Source organism: Numenius arquata, chromosome 24 (genome assembly GCF_964106895.1).
Source record: "Numenius arquata chromosome 24, bNumArq3.hap1.1, whole genome shotgun sequence".
Classification (NCBI taxonomy): Eukaryota; Metazoa; Chordata; class Aves; order Charadriiformes; family Scolopacidae; genus Numenius; species Numenius arquata.
The window spans coordinates 4277574-4301810 of NC_133599.1; the positions used below are offsets into that span (position 1 = coordinate 4277574).

Sequence of the window (24237 nt, forward strand, 5' to 3'; positions counted from 1 at the left end):
AGCCTCAGCCCACACCTCGGGGAAGAGCAAAGGAGGAGGAATCAGCCCTTTCTGTCCCGGATCCTGCCCCAACCCCTGGGGCCATACAGGCTACAGCATGTGCCAAGGGGATACTGAGCTCTCCTCCCCCTGTCCCGTCTCCTCGGGAGGACCCTGTTTGCAGCAGGATGGCCTGGAGAGGGAGGACACCAAGCCCCATGGTGGTCTGGAGGGCTTGGCCACCCACAACCTACCCCGTCAGCCAAAACCAAGTCACCTCCTGGAGCCTGGAACGAACAGTCACCAAGAGACAGCAAACGCTGAGTGCAAAACCATGGTTTTTTATTAGAAATCTCCTCGTATAAAAATGATCATGCTCTACACAGTCATTGAATAATTCATAAACATCCAGGCACTGAACTTCGTTTTTTTTGTGTGTGTTTTTGTTTTTTGACTGGTCAGTACATAAAGCAGACATATTTCAATCCATATGGTCATCACATACATTAATTAACCACCTATAGAAATCAGCACTTTGAACACAGTCTAGGTTTTATTTTATTTTATTTTGTTGTCTGTTTTTTTTTTTATTTAGATTTTATGTATTTTTATTTATTTTTCCTTTTTGCAACATATAGAATTTGGTAGGATACGGGAGAGAGAGTGAAGAGGGACGGAGGAAGACAGGAACAAAAGAAAATGGAGGAGTTAAAAAAAAAAGAAAAGAGAAAACAGAAGGTTTTGCACAACCACAAACAATCTCACAAATTCCAGAAAAGGGAAAATGTTGGGTCTCTTTTTTTTTTTTTAGTTTGCCAAGATACAGGAAAAAAACCCCAAAGACTTGCCGAAGTCCGTCACCTCTTCCCCGCCCTACGTCCCCCCTGCTCAACTGTTCCTCTTCCTCCGTGGGGAGGCATGCATTGTCACGGTGGTCGCTTGGTCGGTGGTTTATTTTTATTCTTTCTGTATTTTTATTTTTTTTGCTGCTGTTGATCACCATCTTGCCCGGAAGCTCTGCCCAGCGGCCCGGTCAGGAGCGTGTCTCCCCCGCTGCCACCTCCCTGTCCCATCCGCGTCCCCCTCCAGCGTCCTGCGACGAGTGATGCGACTCGGCTCCCTCCCGCGTCGTGGCATCTGCAGCTTCCCTCTGTGCCAGGCAGTTGCGATGGCTGGAGCTAAATCGCGTGGTTGCTATAGCTGACGTAGGTCTGTTTGGTAGCCAGTGCTGGAAAGAGAGACAAACCCCACATGTGTCATTAATGAAGTCCACCCTCCCCTTCTGGCTCCCATCCCGTCCCCCTGCCCTGAGCGTCGTGCCAGGAGATGCTGGCGGGGACGTGACATGGGGTTTGCTCATGGATTCAGGCAGTGCCAGCACTCAGGATCGTTCCCTGCAAGGGCACTGAGCCATGGCAGAGGGGCTGAGCTCCACAGCAGCCCAGGTGACTCCCTAAAGACAGTTCATCCTGAAGAGAGACCCCGGGATGTGACATGAGCCGCAGGGAATGTTCTTTCAGGCTCCCATTCACTTCTCTTGGCAACCTCTAACAGAAAACCCGCAGGTGCTCCATGTTCCCGAAATCTCAGCTTGCCCTATCCCCTCAGGAGCATGATTTGGGGTCCAAGATGGGCACCCTGCACCCCTGGACACCACTCCATGGCTGCTGGGAGCGGAGCAGCAGGGCACGGGCGGCACAAAGCCATCCAGCCTGGCTGTGTCCCTCACCAAAGATCCCTGTGCCCACGCTGTGGAGGAGAACACGGACACAAACCTGCTGCCACCTTCCATCTTCCCCAGACACACCAGCCCCGGGGACAGGGGTTGAAGACGGGAGGGGAGGAGGCAACCATGGCTACAAAGCCACCGCGTGTCCCAGACTGACACCGGGGGAGCCGCAGCAAGGCCCAGAGCCAGGAAAACGCCAGATAGCAATAAATCCTCCTGCTCCCCGCAGGGCTGCACCGCTGCCTTCGGGCTCGCAGGCTGCAGCACGTCGCTTGCTTTTAGCAGCAGCCACAGTTTGGGCAGAGGTGGAAGCAGCAGTTTGCAACGCCACGGCTTGTCTCAGCACTTCGGTCGAGCACGATGCTCTGCGGAGATGCCACCACGAGGTCCCCGGGTACCACAGGGCTCAGGAGACACACGGACACCCTTCAGCCAAGGGCACGGACCAGTGCTGGGACAGACAGCAAAGCCCAAGACACCACGAGCAGCACAAATGTGTCCTCTGTGGAGACCATCCCTATGGCACCACGCAGAGGGGACACACAGCAGCTCTCCCTCCGTCTCGGTGCCTTGCTGACAAATGAACCTTGCTGCAGATTTCAGACTGGTATTCCCAGATAACAATTAGATAGGTTATAAGAAATTAGAGCTGACAGAGCTATTTGTTAGCCGCAATGTTTTCCTAGCCAATCTGCCCATATCAAAGCCCTGTGAATTATTTATTCTGTTGTTTATTTAAGGAGATGTGACCTGCCAGTGACAGTGTGAAAAACAGTCCCTCGGTCCTCCGCTGACAACCCCACAGTGCCTCCTGCCCCCAGCATCAATGCCGTGCCCAGCTCCCGCCTTGGCACACCTCGGGAATGCGATGCCAGCCCCATTTGCACGGAGCTCCCGTATTCCCCATGCGAGACACATCGGAGCCGGAGATGCGGCAGACGGGAGGCTCAGCTCTCCCTGCTCCCGGCACGTAGGATCCTCAGAGGCTCCTGCTGCAAGTCCCGCGGGGGAGAATGATGCTCAGCGCAGCAGAGAGCGTATGGGAAATGTTTGGGTTCGGGTCCCGGCCGAGATGCTCGCTGCATCTGGGCCTCCGAGCCCCGCTGCAAAGGGTGTTTCAGCCCTTCGTGCTGGCAGAGCCCTGGCTGGGGAGCTGCCTGTAGCCGGAGGGAGAGAAGGTCACACACGCCAACACTCCTGCAGCTTCACAGCCTGTGACACCAATGCCATGGAGGGTTTGACACCAGGTGGCTCCCCAGGACAGGGCTGGCATGATCCTGGGCAACCCCTTACCACGGGGAACCCCCAGCCTTGCATGGAGCATCCCTCATACAGACAAAACGGGGGTGACAGAGGGACCCCTACCCACTGCCACGTTGGGATAGGAGCGCAGACCACGCAGATGTGCGATAGTGGCTGACAAAAGCCACCTCCAGCACAGGCGGCGAGGGGGGCTCTGACCGTGTAGCTGCCCTTCACAATGCAGAGAGGCAGATGAAAGAGTCGATTATGCAGAGAGGCTGCCTACGGAGAGACATCGCATACAGAGCCACCGCCAGCAAGAGCCATTACACACAGCGAGGAGGATACGGAGGTTATACAGAGATGCTGAGGGATATTAAATAGCTCAGGCTGGAGAGAGAACAAGTGTGGGATTACAAAGACAATCATGGCTTTCCATGGAAATGCTGTTTGGTCTCCATCCCACTGACGCTGGAACCCAGAAACTCTGCTGGTACATGAGGAACAGTTGTATTTCCTTGAGGTTTTCTTCAGATTTAGCCCAAACGGGATTTCCCTTCTCAAAGGATCCCAGCACCTTTGACTCCAATCATTTCTTCCTCCAAGGCTCTGTTTTTGGAAATCCAAATGCAGAACAGGCATGCACCCACCTTCCCAGCATTTCCCAAGCCCCCAGCCTCTCTTCCCAGGGGAGATGGATGGCTCTGTCCCTGTGTCAGCTCCAGCCCAGCCCCTGGAGCGGCCCCCAGGCACCAAACACCCTTCCCCATCCCCATTCCTGCAAACAAGAACCCTCCCAGCAGCAGCTCCGTGCGCCCAGGGTGGGCTGACATTAGGATCTTTCTGCAAGTGTTTGAGCAGATTTCCATGTTCCCCATCCAACGTCTCACCCACCAGCAGCACAAGCGTGTCTCCAGCCTATTTCCCATCACAGCCCCTCAGCAGCATTTCCCATGGGATAATGTGGGAGCCCGCAGAGGGATGGGATCTCCAGGAGCAACCCAGATCAGAGAGGGGCAAGACATGTCCTGTCTCAGCCACGTGGCTGCAGTGATGGAAAACAGCTTTTCTCGGGTTAAATGAATGAAGGGGCAACCTCCCCTGCCCACGGACAGGAGATGATGCTGTCCCCTTGCCGAGAGCCAGGAATCCCTGCACGTGATGTGGCTGCAGTGCAGATACCCGGAGCACACCTCCCTCCTCCAGGTGTTATGGGCACAGCAGGGAGCGGAGTGGCCCCCAGCCTGTGGGATACAGCCCTTCCCATCCTGGAAGGATCCAGCATCCGCTGTTGGGGGATGCCACGGGGTAGGAAGGAGCTGAGATGTCCCTTTGCCAAGGCGCAGCACTGTCAGCATTGCTTGTGCCCATGGAGGACACCATGGCTATGGCACACAGTTGGGCTTCCAGGCATCACATCAGTCCCCAGCAAGACCAGCTCCCCAACCCTGCGGGGAGCCACGTTACCTTGTGTTTCCAGATTTTCACAGAGCTCTGATTTGGCCTCTCCATTGGGGCGGAAACCACCCTTCTGAGAGAACTTGTTGGTCATGGTGGCTGCCGTCACCACTGCCTTGAGGCTCCGCTTGCGCTTGGGGACGTTCTGCTCCGGGTGGAAGAGGATGATGTACACCTTGGGCATGTAGAGCATGCCCAGGGACACCGAGGCACTCAGACTCACTGAGATGGTGAGTGTCGTGGTCTGGATGTACATCTGCAAGACACAAGGGCATGAGCTGAGACCCATCACGGCTCTGTAGGATCCAGAAAGGGTCAGCTGGGAAAGGAGGAGAGGAAACAGGGGAAGGTGGAAACATTGGCGTTAAATAAATGAAGGGGCAGGGAGCCAGGGCTGAAAATGTTGGCAGTATTGGATCTTAAACATCAAATTCGACTTGTTGCATGAGCCAAGGTGGACCCAGAGAAGCCTCTGGCTTATTTTTGCTGTTTCCCCACCTGCAAACATGGGGAGGCTGTGCTGGTGCCCTGACCCACGTTCCAGGGCCCTGGCACAGCCTCTCTGTGTGCTGAGCCCTCCCAGCACCCATCCATGCTCCGGCAGCAACCTGCCAGCACCCTGACTCAAAAACATCACCAGAAAGAGAGCCCCCCACTCTCTTCACCCTCCCTCTCCTCCCCACCACCCACAGCACACTCCACCAGCCACAGCGCAGGAATTTTGATGCCACAGTGATGGGCACCCATACTCAGGACCCAGCCTGGGCACCCCCAGTTTCCCCGTCTCCCTTCAACAGGTAATTCCCATTCCCCAGCTGGCTCCCTGGGCCGTTGTCATGTAAGTCACATATTACACACCGACGTTGCCTTTCTGCAGTCAAAACTAATTTCACGCTCGCTGTCCAGGACTAACAGTGACAGATGTTTTGCAAAATGAAAGCCCATTAATCTGACTGTAGAATAATCCATTTTTCTATGGAAAGCGTTTGGCAGGCTCCTCGCAAGCCAGGGGCATCTGAAGCAGGTGGCAACGGGAAGGCAAAGAGACCCCCTCCTCCCTTCGTCTGTCCCCACCTCTCGTCCCTGAGCAACACTGGGCAAGACCCTCCGTGAGCATCCCTGCTCCATCAGCATCCCTTCTCCCAGCACAGGGCTCTGTCCTCTCCAGAATCCTCCCCTCTGCCGTGGATGTCACTTGTTGGGCCTCTCCAGGCTGAGCAGGGAGAGGGCTCTGGGTCCTTGGATGCCTTTGCAAGCACATTTTTTCTTTTCTACTGTTTTTCTACTGTTTCTACTTGTTGCTAACAAGGTTTTGGAAGGAGGCTTAAGGCAGTTTCTGAACTTTCCCCCATGGCTCAGTCACAGCGTGGTGTCCGGGGTTTCTCCTGCAGTTGTTCCCTCATGGGATTTAGTGCGGGGCAAAGTGGCAGGACCTGGGGGAGCCAGGGGAAGCATGGGGGCTGCAGCATCGGGGGGCCAGCAGCTCCCCACCTCCCCACGCTTAACGTGGGAGCTCACTTTCCGGCATCAGATCAGATCAGATGTCCAGTTCTGGGCTCCCCAGTTCAAGAAGGACAGGGAACTGCTGGAGAGGGCACAGCAAAGGGTTACAAAGATGATGAGGGGCCTGGAGCATCTCTCTTAGGAGGAAAGGCTGAGGGACTTGGGTCTTTTTAGTCTGGAGAAGAGAAGGCTGAGGGGGGATCTGATCAACGCCTATAAACACTTAAAGGGCGGGTGTCAGGAGGATGGGGCCAGTCTTTTTTCAGTGGTGCCCACGGACAGGACAAGAGGGAACGGGCACAAACTTGAACATAAGAAGTTCCATCTAAACATGAGGAGGAACTTCTTCACTTTGAGGGTGGCAGAGCCCTGGAAGAGGCTGCCCAGAGAGGTGGTGGAGTCTCTGTCTCTGGAGACATTCAGACCCCGCCTGGACACGTTCCTGTGCGACCTGCTCTGGGTGGACCTGCTCTGGCAGGGGGTTGGACTGGATGACCTCCAGAGGTCCCTTCCAACCCCATATCATTCTGTAATTCTGTGATCAATAGAGCGAAAAGGTGCCCAAGGGCAGGAGCTGAGCACAGAGGCTCCACATGGCTCCCTGGGGAGAAGGTGCATGGAGGCAGTTTCAAGCCATGAGCGAGAGCCAGCGGGAGGCAGCAGCCCCCGGCCGGGGCTGTCACCCCATCCCAGGACCTGCCGGTCCCAGGTGTGACCACTCAAAGAAACATTTCACTCTCTTCTCCTGCTTCAGAAACAAACACATGCCCAAAAGCATTTCAACTCAACCCAAAAGGGGAAAAAAAAAAAAAAAAAAAAAAAGGCAGCAAAGCTTGCTCTGAGTCAACAGAAAAGTTTTGTTTGTCCCCAGAATAACACCTATTGCTGTCACATGCGCTGGTTTGTTTGTTCCACCTTCTCTCTATATATGCGTGCAGTCAATCTAGGCAGTTTTTGGAAATAAAAATGTCATTTCATCAAGGAAAAGTCAAAACACATCTCTGTGCCAGAGTATCTGCTCTTTTTTTATTTTTCTTCCCTTTTCTGTTTTTTTTTTTCCCTGGCTGAAACTCTCCTGACTTTGCCGCGAGTGTCCTGGACTTGCCAGGAATGAGGGCAGCGCTGGGACACCGAGTCCAGGCATCCCAACCCCTGGCACTGCCACAATTCTGCTTGGCACCAGCGTGACACCCTGTGGGACACGGCTGGGGCTCCTCAGCCCTTCAGCCCCCCCCCCCCCCCCCCCCCCGGCTCCCCCGCCTGCCCGCCCTCCTGGTCCTCAGCAGATGCCTCTCGGAGGAGCCTCACTTTTCAATCCGGCAATTTCCATATTTCCTGCCTCTGCAGCGACTCCCACCCGTGTCTCGGGACTCGGAGGCGTTTTGGTGAAGAGGGAGAGAGCAGCTTGAGCTGGAGCTCAGACAAGACGTCTCCGGGCTCTCTTCCTCCTCCGCACCCCGGTCAGGGCTCCAGCCCCCAGCCCCGCGGGGGTACTCCCCTCCACCGAGACGCCGGGTGCCACCACCTCCAGGCTCCCCCCATCTTTTCACCCTCCTCAAACCCCTGCAGCACTTTTGGGATCTCAGGGGGCTGCCTTCACCCTAATGATCAATTTGCCAGAAACAGCCTCGTTTTCTGCAGCCGGCACTAACCTCAACAGCTTCACGTCACGCCACAGCAAGCCCCTTTTCAACTTGGAGAGAAATATTTTTAGCCTGGAGTCTAAACACAGCCATGAAGCACAGCACAGTTAACCTTTGGCCACGGCAAAAAAAAATGACCATTTCTCACGATTTTGGTTCCTACACTCTTAATTGGTTTCCAACCCAGGACCCCGCTTTGCCCCTCCGTTAACGACACTCGAGCTTCCTCCAGAGCCCTTTGAGCTGCGCGCGGTGGTTATAAAAGAAGTTTCAGCTCCGGGTTCAGCAGCATCCACTGCTTCGTGGATGGGATCAAAGAACACAGCCCGTCTCTGACTCAGGATGATGACGCCGCGTCAAGGGATCGCAGCAACCCCAAATGACCCAGCACAAGTCCCCGAGCCCAGCGCTGGGCTCAGCCTTCACTCCAGGGCTGGATGAGCCCCTCCTGCCCTGGGGGGAGCAGCCTCTGGCTCAAGACACAGCCCTGGCCCAGCTTATGTTTGTCCTAAAGCAAATCTCTGCTATTAATTAGCAACCCCCTCCTCTAAATCCAGGCCTGACCCAGCTACGAGAGATTTTGCACCGCCACAGGTACCAGGGAAAGGAAAAACTGCTCAAACTACTGGACAGTCCTCCTCATTTCTTCTTCTCTCCTTCTTTTCCCTCGCTGAAAGCAAATGCGATAAACAGAGAACCAGACAATGACACCACTGTTCAGCTGCCGCCTTATCAGCGCAGGAAATTGTCTCTTTCTTTAGATCCTCTGTTATTGCTATTTCTGTAATCCGCTGGGATCGGCAGGGATAAGAGGTTCTTTTGAGAAAAGGCTTGGGGGACTTGTTATAATAATATGCCACCTCCATGCAAAGTTGTAGGCACGAGGTAAAGGAAAATAAAATTTTTAAAAAAGGAGATTTTTATCCACCTCCTCCGGATCGTGAGGCAGCTTTGGCCACAGGCTCAGATGGGGTCGGGCTGAGGTGCCGGGCGCTGTTTGGAGGTGTGGGTCTGCCCCGTGGCATCCTCAGGACTCCAGTGAAACTCCAGCTGTGCTCTACGGGGAGAACAAGAGCCCGGCCTGGGCTCCTAGCTTTTCTTTTCCCAGGTGTGCTGACCCTCCACGGAGCCCAGCGGGGCCTCAGTCCCAGCAGCGATGGGGCAAAGGCGAGGGAATCCCTCCCCTCAATGGCCTGGGGATGCCCCACTGAGCATCCCAGGCAGCACCAGCACCACCACAGGGTGATGCCAATGCCAACACCCCCAGTTTTCATCCCAAGGACATGCTCAGAGCCAGATCCTCTGGTGCAGGCTGCGTAACACCACCTTTTTGACCTTTTTCTCTCCAGAACTGCAAACCAGCAGCTAAAGCATCGAGGCGGCACTTGAGCACCCGATTCCTCCGGCTGCCCCTTTGAGCGCATCCATCGTCCTTCAGCCGCAGCCTGGAGAGGCTCAGAGCTCCCATCCCACGGCGGCACGGCCCAGCTGAAACACCATCAAACCCCTCCCGGGATTGCTCAGCGGACGCCACGGCAGCGGCAGGCTTTGAGAAAGAGAGCTGCGTCCAAGGGGAGTTGGGAACATCACTTTTTCCGCCTCTAATCAGCTTGTTAGCAGCCTAATAACAGAGAAGCCCTGCACATTACAAACCCCCGAAGTGAGGCACAGCCTATTGTCGAATTGCTGCTTGACAGCCAGCTTTCGGCAGCCCTAAATTATCCCATGACAAGCTGCAGTGAAGAGGTGAGCAACCTTGCGCATAATCTACAATCATTATCATTTCCATCTTTATTACCCACAGTATGCTGAGCACATTAAGGAGGCTTTAAGGGAGCTTTTGTTTTGCAATAATTTCTTAAAAAACCTGCTTTCTTGTTAGTATCTCCCCTGCCATCTCATCAAAATGGAAATGCTGCAAAAGGCTCCATTTATTTCCTTTAATTCTCCTTCACACTTCCAGCCAGCGCGGGCTGGCTTGGTCGAGGCTTTTTGGCTGAGCCAAGGTTAAAGGTGCCTCTTCAGACCCGGCCTCCTCAAGCTCCGGGGTTTGATGCTCCGAGCAGGGACAGCTCTCCAGGACACGCCTGGAACTCCAATATCCTCAGCAAAACAGCTCTCAGCAAACCACCCCTGGCCCTTTTGCAATAGGTGTTTCCCGAAGCCGTGCTTTCAGCGGCTCAGCAACACAGGGGACACACTCCAGGGACATTATCCCAATCATGATGAGTCCAGAGAGGGAATCCCGGTGGTGGGTCACCCTGGGGATTTCCAGGGAATAGCAACACTGAGGTTTATTTGTCACAGGCAGCTCCGCGCTGGCAGGCGTGAGCTGCTCGCATTTAACGGAAACGCGATTCTTGTTTTGGCTGGCAGACAGAGGGGATTTGGGTCTCATTCATGAGATTTCTTTTTTTTCTTCTTTGTTCTCGCTCCCTCTCACTTGAGCACGGAGCTTCATCCGGGCTGGCCTCGCTCCCACGGGTATTGGCACCGGGACCACCCTCCACGCCAAGCCCGGGGGGCCGAGGAGGAGGAAGACAGACAAACAGGTTGTTTTACAGCACAAATCCACCTCTGGGATTATCTGGCCTGGCCTCGTCTACGCTGTGTGCAAAGTCGCGTTCGGAGTCGCAGGGGGATGCTCGCACCACAAGACCCACAGCTCCGTGCCACCCTGCCCACCACAGCCCAGCCATTTGTCTCCAGTGCCGCGTTGCCAAACACACAGGTGTTAATGAAAATCGCAGTGAAACAGTAATCAAATGAGAAGCCACAAGCTGCCACCCGCCCCAGCATGGGAGGGGACACGCCGAGGGGTTGCTCTGTTCCCTCTCCTTTGCCCTTGCCCTCCGCTGCTGCCAGCTCTTGGGGATTTCGGAGGGCACGTCCATCTTTCCAGCCTCCGGCCTGACTCAGTACCAGGAAAAGGAGCCAGCTGGGCAGCACTCGGTCCCTTTTCCATCCAGAAACGATGCTAATGACACCAGGCACCTGGATCTGCCCTGGGGACTCATCCTCCCCCAGCCCACAGGGCAGCAGCCTCTGCTACACACGGCCACCCGGTCTGGCAAGGGGCAATGGGGACAACCGGACACAGCAAACCAGAGGGAGAGGAGGAAATGAAACAGGAAATCCAGGAAGGAAGGAGTGAGGAAAACCACAAAAAATGGGAAAAGGAAAACAGGGTTGGAGGCAGTGGCTTCTGCTCCCCAGTAGAGCAAGATGTTTCCAAACCAATGCTTCCCACCACAATTCCCAAGCCGGCAGGACGGCAGAGAAGCGCCCTTCCTTGCTTTAGGACAAGTCAGGCTCTCTCAGCCCCATTCCTTGCAGCCCTCGGAGCCACCAGCCAGACCTCTCCCCTCCTCCCTTACCTTTTCCGCCGACTGCGACGTCCCAAAAAATATAGGGATGAAAGCTAACCACACAATGCAAGTAGTGTACATGGTGAACCCGATGGGTTTGGCTTCGTTAAAGGTCTCCGGGACCCCGCGGGTCTTAATAGCGTACACAGTGCAGGTGACCATGAGAAGCATGCTGTACCCAAGCAAACAGATGAGGGAGAGGTCCGAAATGTCACATTTGAGGATGCCCCGGGCAAAGTGGGGGTTTGTAGTCCGCTGGTCCTCGTAGTCAATGACAGAGTGGGATGGGTCCACAATGAACCAGATGCAGACGCCCACAAGCTGCAGCGAGATGAGGCTGAAGGTGATGACCAGCTGGGAAGCGGGGCTGATGAACCGGGGGGCGCTCACTGACTTCTTGCCCTGCTCGAAGATGCGGTAGATGCGGTTGGTCTTGGTGAGCAGGGCGGCATAGCTGATGCTCATGCCGAGCCCGAGGAAGATGCGGCGCAAGGAGCACGTGCTCAGGTCGGGCTCGGCGATCATGAGGAAGGTGGTGGCGTAGCAGAGGAAGATGCCCGTCAGCAGGACGTAGCTCAGCTCCCGCCCCGATGCCTTGACGATGGGCGTATCATTGTAGCGCACGAAGGTGACCACCACAAAGAGGGTGGCGATGATGCCCACGATGGCGATGAAGACGGGCACCACGGCCCAGGGCGAGCTCCACTCCAGCTTGATGATGGGGATGGGGGTGCAGCTGGTGTGGTTCTCGTTGGGCCGCTCATTGAAGTGGCACCGCTTGCAGTGGAACTCATCCAGCTGGTACTGGTAGCCGTCGCAGCGCTCGCAGTGCCAGCAGCAGGGAATGCCCTTCACCAGCTTCTTCCTCTCGCCTGGCTTGCAGGGCAGGCTGCAGATGGAGCTGGGGAGCTGGCTCCCGCCCCCCGGCCACAGCATGTTCTCCACCTGCGGGGCGAGATGGCACCAGCCCCACTGACGCTCAAGCTGGGCATCTGTCAAGCATCCCTGGGGCATGGGGGGGATGGCCTGCCCCTGCTCGCCCCCCGATCCAGCCCCTTGCCCCATCAGTACAACCCATGATGGACCACAGCCCTACCCAGCATGGGGACAGGGCGGCGCTGAAGCTCTCCATTGGCCTTTTGGGAAGATTCAACACCAAAAACCCAAAACAAAGTCCCTCCTTCTCTGGAAAAATCCCCTCTGCTCTCTTCTGGTTTCTCCTTCCCTTACCAGAGCTGCAAAGTCGGATGCCCAGAGCCCATGGGATACAATCACACGTGCTGATGGTGGGTCACCATGGCTGAACCACGTGTGTAATTGGGGGACACCCTTCCCTCTGACTACCCACAGATTTGGCTGCCTAACTGCACCCATGGTCTCCCTAACTTTGCACCCATGGTCTCCCTGGCTCTCAACCAGGTTTGCTACACCCTACGTGGCCTCAAAGGGTGCAGGAGAAACCTGCAGGACCTTCCCCTTGGCACGGCCGTGTTTCCAGCACCAGCCAGCCCCCAGCCTTACTTTTAGGTGGAGGTGGTCGGTCCATTGCCCGATGACTTTGTACTCAGGAGTGGAGTTCCTGATCTGGTATTGGTAGATGTCGTAACGCCCCGGCGCATCTCCGTTCTCATTGAACGTCACGGGAGTCCCAGCGATGCCTGGAAGAGAGGGAGGGCTCAGCACCCACAGCACGGGGTGTCAAAGAGGGCTCTGGTTTGATGCTCCCCCCTTGGTGTGGTGCTTCTCACTGCTGGGGGTGTCACAAGCTGCCAGGATGATGCCAGCACGGGCACAGGGTGGAGGAAGGAATCGGGGAAAAGAAAACCAACCCCAACCCCAAACTGGTGCAGGGATCTTATGGTATTGACCTCTATCAACCCTCCCAGGAGCCAGAGCTCATTGAGTGATGGCAGGCACCGAGTGCTGTTACACCAGCCAGTTTACTACTTCTTTTAAGAAAGGTGGCGGGGGGTTGGGGGGGGGGAAGAAGCTTTAAAGCTAAATCAAGTGAACTGTGCAGATAAACGCTAATGAAAGAAAGGAAGAGAAAAATCAAGCAAGAAGGAAAAATAAATAAAAGAGACACTGCAGGGGAGATCACAGAGTGGAGATAAATAGGAGTAATAAGGAGGACAAGACAGAAAATGTTTATTAAGGAGACAGAGCAGAGCAAAAGATGCATTTCCAGGGGAGACCTGGAGACAGACAAGGACACAGCGGCGTGATTCAGTGGGACCTCTGCCAGCCCTGAGCCGGAGGTGGCAGGGGGGAGGACCACAGGGTGAGGGCAGGATTGCTGCCGGGTTACCCTCCAAAGGCTCCCAGGAGATGTAGAAGCTCAGGCCGCCTCCTCTGCTGAGCTGCTGCAAAACCACCCCGTCTTTCCACCCAGCATTTGCAGCCTGGCGGGTGCCAACCGGTAACACGAATAAATCGTGGGTGCTGCTGCGTGACCCATAACGGGGGACAACCTGAGACACCCAGCCTCACAGAGCCCTTCCTCCCCACTGCCCCGCGGGACGGACAGACCTGAGAAGTTGACGTTGCGGATGTACTTGAGCAGCTCCACGCCATCCACTGGGTCCATCCTGGGGCACAGCCCCACCTTGCCAGGGCAGAGGTTCTTGTGCATGTTGTGCAGAGCGTGTCCCATGGCGTAGACGGCGTCGATGACAAACTGGACCTTGCCTTCCTGCTCGTACGAGGAGTCCTGGCCGATCCGCTCTCTGTCTGCGGGTACACGTAAAGCAGGGCTGCCACCTCCCTGCCATCCCCACAGGGACATTTCTGCTGCAGCCAAACTCTTGCAAACAAGCCCACTCTGGACTGAAGCAGCTGGAAACACCAAGCCCAATCCCAAAACTACAAACGCATCAGCCAGCTGGGGCACCTCTATCCCAACAGGAAGGATGACCCAGGACGGAGCAGCAGGGCAGAAACACATCTCAAACAACCCCAAACTCCTCCCAGAACAACCCCCACATTGCAGATGTATTTCCCAGTGTCAGCCCAATGCATCGTCTGTGTCTGCACTCCTGGATCTCAGGGCTTGAGCTTTTCCACCAGCCAAAAGTTCTCCCATCACCTATGTGGCCTTTATCCTGAGGGGTCAGGAGGGACAGCCATGGAGATGCCGTGGCTCTCACCCCAGCCCCTCTGAGCAGTGCCCCAGGAAGGTTTGGGGCTCATGAGCCAGCCTCTGCGGGCAGGAGGAGGGTGATGTGCAGCCAAGAAACACATTCACAGGGGAAATACCCAACCAACCTCCCTGGAATGTAGTTCTCAATTTGTGGGTGCTGGCACCCAGCTGTGCTTCCAGGAGCCCTTGGGATGTCACGTCCCAGTGCCAGGGGACATCCCCATGCTCCCAGGTCCCCAGGCAGGATGCGGGCTGGGCTGTGACTGATGTTCCATCCTCACCCCTGCAGGCTGACCTCCTTCATCTGGCCAGGAGCTGCCACTGGCTCTGTGTCTACCAGCGGCATCAGGGGACCACCCAGGCAGTATCCATCACTGGCTGCGTGTCCTCCATCACTGCCTGCGTGTCCTCCATCACGTTCCTGAAGCCTCCTGTCACCCTGCTCCCCTCGTCACCCCCTGCCACCCACCCACCCCACTGACCCCACAGCCCTTAGCAGCCTCCCCGGCCACCCCAGCTTGCAGGATCCTGCAAGGATCTGGTAATTACCAGCGACAGCTGCCTGCCTCTCCTGTCATAACCGCCCTTAATGGGACTAGAAACATGTTAATCATTTAGCAAAAGACACCGATTAATGTAGCACGCTGTTAATTACAGCTAAGAAAGCGTCTCCCAAGGGGCGACGCCGCGTCGGAGAGCCGTGGCCTCTGCACCTCCATCACCGCCTCTGCGGCACGGCCGGGCACCCCGCCAGGCCACAGCTCCTGCTGCAACAGCCAAAGGGAAGGAGGGTTTCTCAGGGAGCCCAAGGCATGGCCTTCATCCTCCGGAGAGGCAGAGGCATCCTAGAAAGCCATCCAAGGGTTTCCAAAATTAATTCCGGCTCCACCGATGCTCCCTGATGCAAGGTGGGGTTTTACGGTGACTGCAGGGGACCAGAGCACAGAGCCTGTGCAGGTGGGGACATGGGGACAGAAAAGGCACAGACAAGCTGGGGTCGCTGATCCCCTCCCTCCCTGCTGTGCGAAGGTGGGACAAAGCCAGCGCTGGATGTGGAGCAGGTCTCTGCCGAGCGGTGACATCCCTGGGCCGGGACAGAGAGCAGAACGTGCCACTGACAAGACACTAAAGCGAATTGATAGCGAACTGACCAACGAGAAAAGATGATATCAAGGAGGTGAATTTATAGCCCATCCTTCAAAGTTATAAAAATGCTTTTGGACTACGTGAAGATTACTCATGTGAAACCCGTCAAGTTATCCTTTCTTCCACGTTATTGACAAGGGCTATTAATCTTCTCCCTCAACTTTGGGCCTTTCCCTGCATACATCTCTCAAGGCACAGACAAGCCACTCTATCTTGCCAAGATAATTACCCATTAAAAAAAAAAGAGTGTAAGAGACTGTCCAGGGGAGCTGAGCCCGCGGGGATGTCCCAGCCCCGCTGTTGTCCCAGCACCATCCTGCCACCCCGCAGAGGCTGCTGAGCCCAGGGGACACACGGGACACAGGACTCGTCCCTTCCCGGCTCCTTGGCTTCCTCGCAGGCACCTCAAATCCCACACGGGTCCCAGCAAGTAAAATACAACCCGCTGTGCTAACACAGCCTGGGGAGGCTGGATTTTCCTCCCAAACATCCCTCTGGCTTGCAGTGAGCGGCATCAGCCCAGTGTGGTGGGAGAAGCACCCTGCCCCAACCCCCAGCTGCTTTTTCCAGACGGGAATTCTGCTGGTGCACAGAGGCTCAACACAGAGCAGAAAGCCGAGGCTCCTTCCCAATATGGAGACAATAAATCTCCGCCAAACTCGCCGCAGATTAAGGCCGCAAACGGGATGTGACCCCGCTGATTATAATAGCAGGGTCGTGCATCATTCTACAGGGCTGGTAATTAATTTTCAAGTGCGTGATGAGCCTCCACGGGCACCCTTCGGAGGATGGACGCTGCTATCTTCTCAAGCGGTGGATGAGACGGGATTAGCATCAATTCCCATCACATCGCCGGCGCCGGCTTTCGGCAGGAGTTAATCAAAATCGCTCACAGCGCTGCTCCAGAAAGCTGGGGGATGGTGCCGCCTCTGAATTCCCAAATCGCATGGGTGCCGGGTGCCCACTGCCATGTTTTAGGGCTGGGTAAGCCCATATGGGGAGCAGGGACTGTCCCCCCATGAGGGATGCTCGCTCCGAACGGCTCTCTGCAACGCGGGCTTGAGCTGCCCTTGCAGCGAGGCTGGCAGTGGCCATTTGGAGAGCTGGTAGATACGAAGGAAAACCAAGCAGAGGACGTTGCCAGGATGCCCCTGCCCGCTCAGACCCGGCCTTGGTCAACAGCAGCCTTTTATCATCTTAACAACCAGGCAAGCAGTGCAAATCCTCCCCCATTGGCCCGGCTGGGGCACACTGTGCTGGAAAACAGCCAGCGCCACAAAAAACCCCAACCCCATACTAAGAAGAGACCAGCGAGAAGCAAAACAAAAAGGGAAAAGAATATGAAGAATCACAAATAAAGAAGGAAAATCAAATAAAAGCTCCTCTCCCCTCCGCCCACGTTGCTGCTCTGCATCTATCCGCAGAGGTGAGAGCACAGAGAAATCCCCAGCCCTGCTTCAAAGCAGAGTTACCATCCAGCCCTGCTAAACGAAGGCCATTAATTAGCTCTTCTGGAAAAAAGAGTAGCCCACAGGGTCTTGGAGCATCCTGCTGTCCCTGTGTGGATCACAGTGGGGGACACAGCCCAGAGCTGTGCCTGGTCCTCCTGCCCCTGCCACTCCATCAGCTCCTCCACCTCCACCCCAGCACCTCCCCATCTGCATCCGTACGTGCGTGAATTGTTAAGGAAGAGGGGGCTGGCAGGATCCTTTCCGGCAGGATCCTTTCCAGCAGGAGCAGGGGCTGGCTGTCCCCCAAGAACCCCCCAGGGCGTTCCCCCAACCCAGGAGGGCTGGGGACGCAGCCCAGGGGAGGGAGCTTGGAGGTGAGGAAGGATGCTGAGGAGATCCTGCTGCAAAAGCAGCTGGGAGACAGGTCCTAGCCTGACCCTGGTCCCGGCCTGATCCTGGTCCCAGCAGGACAAACTGGGGATGGAGTGTGCAGATCTTGATGAGTGCTAGGGATGGTCTCGGGGATGATGCGGGCAGCTGCCAGTGGGAATCACCCCAAAACCTGGTGCCCACCCCAGCCCTCGCCCATCACCTTCCTCCCAGCTCTCCCATACACAAACAGGAGCCGTGAGCTGTCCTGTTCAGTGGTGGGACCCTTTGGTCTGGTTTTGGGGATGCAAAAGCCAGTATTTCTCTGTGTTTTTTGGGCTATACCCAAACCTGAAGCTCGTGGGGAAAGTCAGTACGATTTCCTCTATGAAACAGCCCCAAACAGGACATTTGCATAAGCCGAGCAGAGCACAGGAGCTCATGGATCTGCACAGGCAGGTTATTTGCTTCATCGTGCGTTATTTCCCCTCTCCGTTTATCTGCCAAGCAAACGTTTGGGAGATAATTTATTTGCTGACAAATTCGGATAATTTAAAGGCAGTTCCTAGGACATTTGCCATGTCGTGGTTTCAGCTGCCTCCACTAATACCTTGGCCCTGAAATATTGCTTGTTTAAATGCTACATTACTATGAAGATGAAGAGATCAACGATCTGCAGGATCTGCTCATGCATTTCCTGGTGCTGGGGGATTTTTTTGATGCAACCGGGAATGATGAGGAGCTCTCAGCTACCCAAGGCCATGCCCACGGGCAAGTTTTGTTGCTGCTTGCCAAGTTCACACCTACGCATTAGCCACAAGACTACTTGGAGAAGCTGGAAAGCCTTTGCGGGGACAAAGAGTTGTCCCCAAATCATCAGGGACTGCCTGCAAGTCCCTGCAAGAGGATGTGGAAGCACCATCCCTTTCATCCTCAGGGGTGAAACGGGGGGAAAAAAACCCACCCTTAATGATCAAACTTTCCAGATCAAACAGCCGGGTCCATCCGCCTGCTAGGACAGCACGGCTTCCACAGACATCCCATCCAAAGGGACAGGGGGAACGCGCGAATGTCCCCAAGTCCTGCCACGTGGCAGCCTGCGAGCTGCCGCATCGTTATCTGTCTTCAGCCGGTGCCAGGCAGGCAGTAAATCTCTCCCATCTCTCAGTAAACATGTCACCTCCTTGAGCCTCCAACCATCACCTCGGCGGCAGCGCTGTCAGCAAGACGGATCCCCTGGTCGCCTTGTTTACTGCGTTAATCCCTACAAGTCTCTTTTAGCTGCAAATGGCTAAAAATGCACAGTAGGGGGGGGTGAGGAGGGGACCTGGGGTCAGGCTCTGCTGGGACAAGGTTTCCTGCCTGGAGTGGCACAGGGGCACATCGGCATTTTGCAAGGAGACACGGGCAAACGGCGCTCCAGCACATGTCCTGGGGTGATCGTCACCTCTCCGGGCATCCCTGCACCCTCCTGTGGGGCAGCACCCTCCCTCCCAGCATGGGCACGAGCCACATCCTGACCCCACACTATCAACTGGCCACATTTCTCTGCAACCACCCCGGCTTTTAGCCTGCGCAGGTGAGAGAGGAGCTGTTTGCAAGGGAGCAAGGACACGCCGGTGGCTTCACACCTTCCATGGGACAATGGTGCTTCTGCCAAACGCATGGTGAGAAAGAGGGTCACTTTGAGGGTGACAGAGCCCTGGAACAGGCTGCCCAGAGAAGGTGTGGAGTCTCCTTCTCTGGAGATATTCCAAACCCACCTGGACGTGTTCCTGTGCAACCTGCTCTGGGTGACCCTGGCAGGGGGTTGGTTTGGATGATCCCCAGAGGTCCCTTCCAACCCCTGCCATTCTGTGACTGTGTGAAGAAGCAGTTGCCCAAGTGCTGCGAAAAAAATGCCGAATTCAGTCCCAAATCCCCCAGTCCTGGCTGGTTCTGTGCCCGCAGAAGACGAGGCCAAGGGAAGGGAGAACTGCAAGGAGCGTGTGTGAGAGGGAGAGCCCTGGGAGCTCTGCACGGGGACGGCGCCTTCGCACGCACACGTAAACCACGTGGGCTCCACACGCTTCCTGGGGCACACACAGCACAGCAGGGTGCACAAAAAACATTTCTGTGCAATTCTCCCGTCCACTTTTAAGCCAGACACCGCCATCGCGAGCCCAGCAGACACCCGAGTGCAGGCGAGTGGCTCCGCATCACCCACGTTCCCCGCATCGCTCACGTTCCCCACGCTGCAGAAACTCTAGCATTTCTCCAGCCTTCCCCAAATTCCCACCTGGCTTTGATGCTTAGTCAAAAAAAAAAAAAAAAACCAAAACAAAAAACCCCACACTCACAACCAAGACTACCACACAGGGAGCATTAATTGCCACGTAACTGCCTTGGAGCTGGGCTGGCAGCTCCAGGGCAATAAGGAGGTGGCTGAGCTGAAAGGCCATAAAGGGAAACCAAACCTTTTCTCATGCCGGCCCTGGGGTCTCTGCTATCACCTTCATGTCCCCCTGCACCCCATAAAATACAGCAATACACACACCCACGAGCCCACAGCCTCCCCACAGCTCTTACTGGTGCACTTCTTGATGCTGCTGCCCTTCTTCAGCGCGTGCCGGCTCAGCTTGCAGTGAAAATTTTCCTCCCAAAACTCAGCGAACCAGATGTTTCGGCGGTTGTTGTCCAGCGTCCTGCTAGAGAAGTAGCGGTCGAAACCTGCCCGGGGAAGAGGGGACAAATCTCTGGGATGGCAGAGAGATGCTTAACGTGGCCCAAAACTCCCCAGGCAGCGGGGAAGGAGGGTCTCGTGAGCAATGGGGTGTAGGGACACATAAAAGTGCGGTGGGTTTGTGCCCCAGCTGCCACCTGAGCAAAGCCGCAGCTGGAAAACCCACTCAGGAAAGACCCACTGCAAAATACAGTGTCTTTCACAGCCAAAACCTTGTGGAAAGGGGATGCCATCGGGGGGGGACAGCCGACCCAGGGGGGAGCTGAGGAAACCCACCGAGCACAGCCCCTTACCTTTGACAGAGACCCGCTTGGGCAGGATGGTGACGGAGCCCTCGGCCACCTCCTCCAGGTGCAGGACAGGGGAGATTTTGGAGCCCCAGCTGTCCGAGCCCATCCAGATGAAATGGCCTGTCTGGTTTGCCCGCTTGGCCGCCTCCAGCACCCTTCTGCGGAGAGAAGCAACAGGCGCTGGCACTCACTGAGGCACTGGTTTTTGTGTCCAGCCCCATAGAAGTGGAGATACTGGCACAGGGCAGGGCTCAGCGCTGTTTCCATCTCCTGCTCCGGGCACTCAGTTGACACCATGCACAACCCAGTACATATGGACACATGAGACCAAACCATGGTGCTCAGCTCCCACACCCTCCATCCTCCCCAGCCCTGGCACACAGGCTGCTTCTCCCACCTCATTTGCATATTTGCTGACTAGTAATTGAATTTCCCCCTTAATTACCCAACATTAGGGAAAAAAAAAAAAAAAAGAAATCAGGTTATGCTGCAGCAGGCAGGAAAAGCAGCAGCACTGGAGAGCACGCGTGGGCTCCCAGCTCCGATCAGCATTGCAAGGCACGGGAGAGATCCAGCCAGTGCTGCCAGTGCCCAGGCGAGAGCTAAACTGGGCTCTGCTGGGCTCAACTGGGGAGCTAAACAGCAGTGGGGAGCCAGAGACGCCATCCATCCTGCCGAGCATCCCTCATCGTGGCCAGACACTCAGCTGCACACACTCGCATGCTCCGACGGCATCAACCAGTTCAGAAAATCTCAGTAGCGGATGGGAGCTTTCCCGGATCCGACCCTCCGGGCTCTTTTTTCCCAGGGCTCGCTGTCCCCTCGGGGGCTCGTGTGTGTCCCCAGCCCCGTGGGAGCAGGGCCCAGGGCAGCTTCGTCTCCCCGTCTCCCCGTGCAGCGAGGAGGCAGGTTTGTGACTCACCCCCCGCCGTCGGGAGCTGATCATTTCAAGTCCAGATGGTGTTTGAAATGCGTAATAAGGAAATAAAATAATAAAAAAAAACATACAAATGGAGCAGAGAGTGGAGACAAGACGGGAAGAGGCAGGCGTGCTCTGGGAGCCGCGGGGCCAGCAAGCAGGCGGGGAGCCGTGCCGGCTGCTCCGTGCTCATCCCGGGTTGCCCCAAGCTCCTGGGGGGGGTCAGTAAAGCCCACATTCCTGCTCCGAGCACAAGCAGCATCTCCAGCTGCTCGCAAGTCCTTGTGCGGGACAGGATCTCTCTAGCGCAAAATCGAGGGTATTCCCGTAAGATTGGTGATTTACACCCGATCCGAGCCAGGCAGGAATTCCATCCCGGACCACCTTTCACAGCCCTGCACTTTTCGGGAGAGGCAGCACAGCATCTTCCCGGCTCCGCAGCCCAAGCCGGCACGAGGGTCGGGATCACAGCAGTCTCCATGGCCGGGGGGGAAATCCATGCTTACCTGGTGCGAGGTGGGTGTGCGTCAACCACTGTTCATGGGATGTAATCCCATTCGGGTGGATAAATGTTTACAAACCCCAGTTAATGGGGCTTGCCATTTACACAGCGAGGTAAATCCCCCGTTTCTCACCATACGCCCGCGTAAATGTCAGGTTTGCAGACATTTCTATTAAGGAAGGAAAAAAGAAACTCGGAGCGTTTGCACATCTGATGTAAACTGATTTAAAATCGCAGTTTACCCACATTTACATAATGTTTGCTGATTAATAAAGTAGATACTTAGGAAATCAGGGGTAGTTCCATGTGAATCATTCTGCTCCATAAACAACGGGAGCTGCAAGATGTCGCTTCGCCTGCGGAGCGGCTCATCACCTCGAAGCATGGCTGCATCCCCAGCCTGGCCAGGCAGGCAAGGTGGCAAGGGGGGGGGGTCCCCAAAAGAACCCCCTGGACCCATTCCTCTTCCACGCTGGAGGCTGATGCTGCACAGCAAAGCAGAACCAGCGCCTGGATCCTGCTCAGCAAGGCCCCACGCCAGCTCTGAGCCACCCGTGAGCGGCGTGAAGCAGCCGGGTTGTGACAGCGGGGGTTTCCAAAGCCAAGAGAAAGCGGATTTTTCTCCTCCTTTGAGCTCTGTGTCGCTGTGGGTTGATGGCAGCAATGTGCCAGGCGGCCGCTCTGAAGTCAGCTCCGGTGGGTCCCCGCAGCAGACGTGTCTGTGCCACGCTGCAAGGAGCATCCTGTCCCCACCGCAGACATGTCCGTGCCACGCTGCGAGGAGCATCCTGTCCCCACCGCAGACACAGCCATGCCACGCTGCGAGGAGCATCCTGTCCCCACCGCAGACGTGTCTGTGCCACGCTGCCACGAGCATCCTGTCCCCACCACAGATGTGTCCGTGCCACGCTGCGAGGAGCATCCTGTCCCCACCGCAGACACGGCCATGCCACGCTGCCAGGAGCAGCCTGTCCCCACCGCAGACACGGCTATGCCACGCTGCGTGACACACCTGCACCACGTTGCAGACACATCTACATGCTGCAGGCACCGTCAGCTCCTGTTGCAGTGCCCAGCTCCTGCCGTCAGCATCCCGCATCCCAGTCCCGGCCAGCAGCACGCATAGAGCACACGTCAGGCTCGGTGGGGGTGCCCTGAAGTGCATTTACCCCCCCTCCAGCTCCCCAGTCCTCCCCTCCCAGCCAGGCTGGCCCCTCCGCACCTGATATCGTCTTCGTTTGCGAAGATGATGACGGCCCGTGCGTGAGAGGTCTCCAGGAGGCGGCGGATGATCTTGTCGAACTCTCCCGGCTTGGGCTCCCGTGGGATCTTGACGGACTGGGCCACGCACACCCCCCCTGTGGCAGAGAGACCCGGCACTGAGACACCCCCGCGAGTCCCTGTGCCCCAGGGACAGCCCCTCTCCCAGGGCTCCTCAGCCCCACGACAGGCAAATGGGGGACTCCCAAACTCCCCCGCACTCCCACCCCAGTGAGGGGCTCAGCACCGTGCCACGTCCCATGGCATAGTGCCATCCCCCGCAGCGTACTGCCCCAGAGCCCCCTTAGCCACCACCAGCCCCCCAGGACACGCACTCGAGCCCTCCCCTTACACCTCCTCTCCCAGGTCGCTGCCTTCCTCCCTCCTCTCCCCCACAGCTCAGCCCTTCTGCGCCACCTTCCCTCCCATCCCGCAGTCCCGTAGCTCATCTCCACCTTCCACCCACTCCGCTCGGTACCCGTCACCTCGAGCCACAACCACATCACGCCCCGTCCCCCCCGACAGACACGCTGTCCCATCCCGGTGGCTCGGAGAGGGTTTTCCAGCCAGCTCCAAGCACCAGCCCCTCCCCAGCCCAGGACTGGGTTTTCCAAAGGGCTCTGCACACGCAATGGCCAAATACTGGTAAAAACAGCCCGTGGGAAGAGGAGACGATGGGCTGCAGCCCCAGCACGAGCGCATCATCCCAAGACAGCACCCTGGCCCTGCAAAAGGTTTTATTCCCATCCCCGCGGCACCGGCCGAGCTCCCAGCCCAGTTTTCCACGGGGCGATTGCAAAAGCAGCTAATTAAAATTAAAAGAGACAAGCGGAAGCTGGCAATTGGAAGAGTCCCCACACAGGGCTGCTGGGCTCCCAGCCTCCAGCTCCGAAAAGCCTGAGCCCTCCTGCTCCTGCATTTTTGCAGATGCCAATAAAGAGAGAGATGGGAGAGGAAATTAAACATTGTGGGACCTTCTGGATGTAATTGATGGTCTCAATTTGCATAGTAAATGACACGGCTGATACCTCGCCTGCCACTAAAAGATCCCTGCTTAAGCAAAGGTCAGAGTAATTAGCACACGGTGGCAGGGAGAGATTTCCCAGCTTACGGCCCTGGAAAGGAGCAGGGGCAGGATGGGGACGGGGACAGGGACCAAGGTGGAGGCCTCAGGGACGGGAGGGTTCGCTCCCTCCTGCCCGGCTGGAGGAAAATTAGGATAATTTGGCCCTTCGCAGCTTAATGACTGAGGGGTAAGGGGGATATGGGGGGTGCCGAGCATGCAGCAAGGGAGGTCGCAGGGATGGGGATAACCGCATCCCCCAGCAAACACCCACTGGCTGGGGGGGCTTCACCCACCCCCAGCACCCCAGCCATGGAGAGGGGGTTTTATCAGGGTTTGGTTCTTTGTGTTTTTTTCCTACGGTAAGAAATTGGGCCAATTCGCTGTTTGTTTCCCATATGGGGAGCCAGATGGATGGAGAGGAGGGAGTTGGATAAACAGACTCCCGGACAGA

The 24237-nt window shown here is 56.3% G+C and overlaps 1 protein-coding gene across 1 annotated transcript in view; it reads right to left on the reverse strand.

Annotated features, from left to right (window-relative positions):
- Window positions 1–606: 606 nt before the first annotated feature.
- GRM4 (glutamate metabotropic receptor 4) overlaps window positions 607–24237 on the reverse strand; it is a 42613-nt gene continuing 18982 nt past the window's right edge. The window contains exons 3-10 of the mRNA XM_074163504.1: window positions 22683–22818; window positions 20043–20197; window positions 19596–19736; window positions 13452–13652; window positions 12444–12580; window positions 10932–11867; window positions 4418–4664; window positions 607–1207 (exon numbers count right to left, since the gene is read on the reverse strand). Coding sequence (XP_074019605.1) covers window positions 1158–1207; window positions 4418–4664; window positions 10932–11867; window positions 12444–12580; window positions 13452–13652; window positions 19596–19736; window positions 20043–20197; window positions 22683–22818 — 2003 coding nt within the window. The 3' untranslated portion in view covers window positions 607–1157. The remainder of the gene's footprint in view (window positions 1208–4417; window positions 4665–10931; window positions 11868–12443; window positions 12581–13451; window positions 13653–19595; window positions 19737–20042; window positions 20198–22682; window positions 22819–24237) is intronic.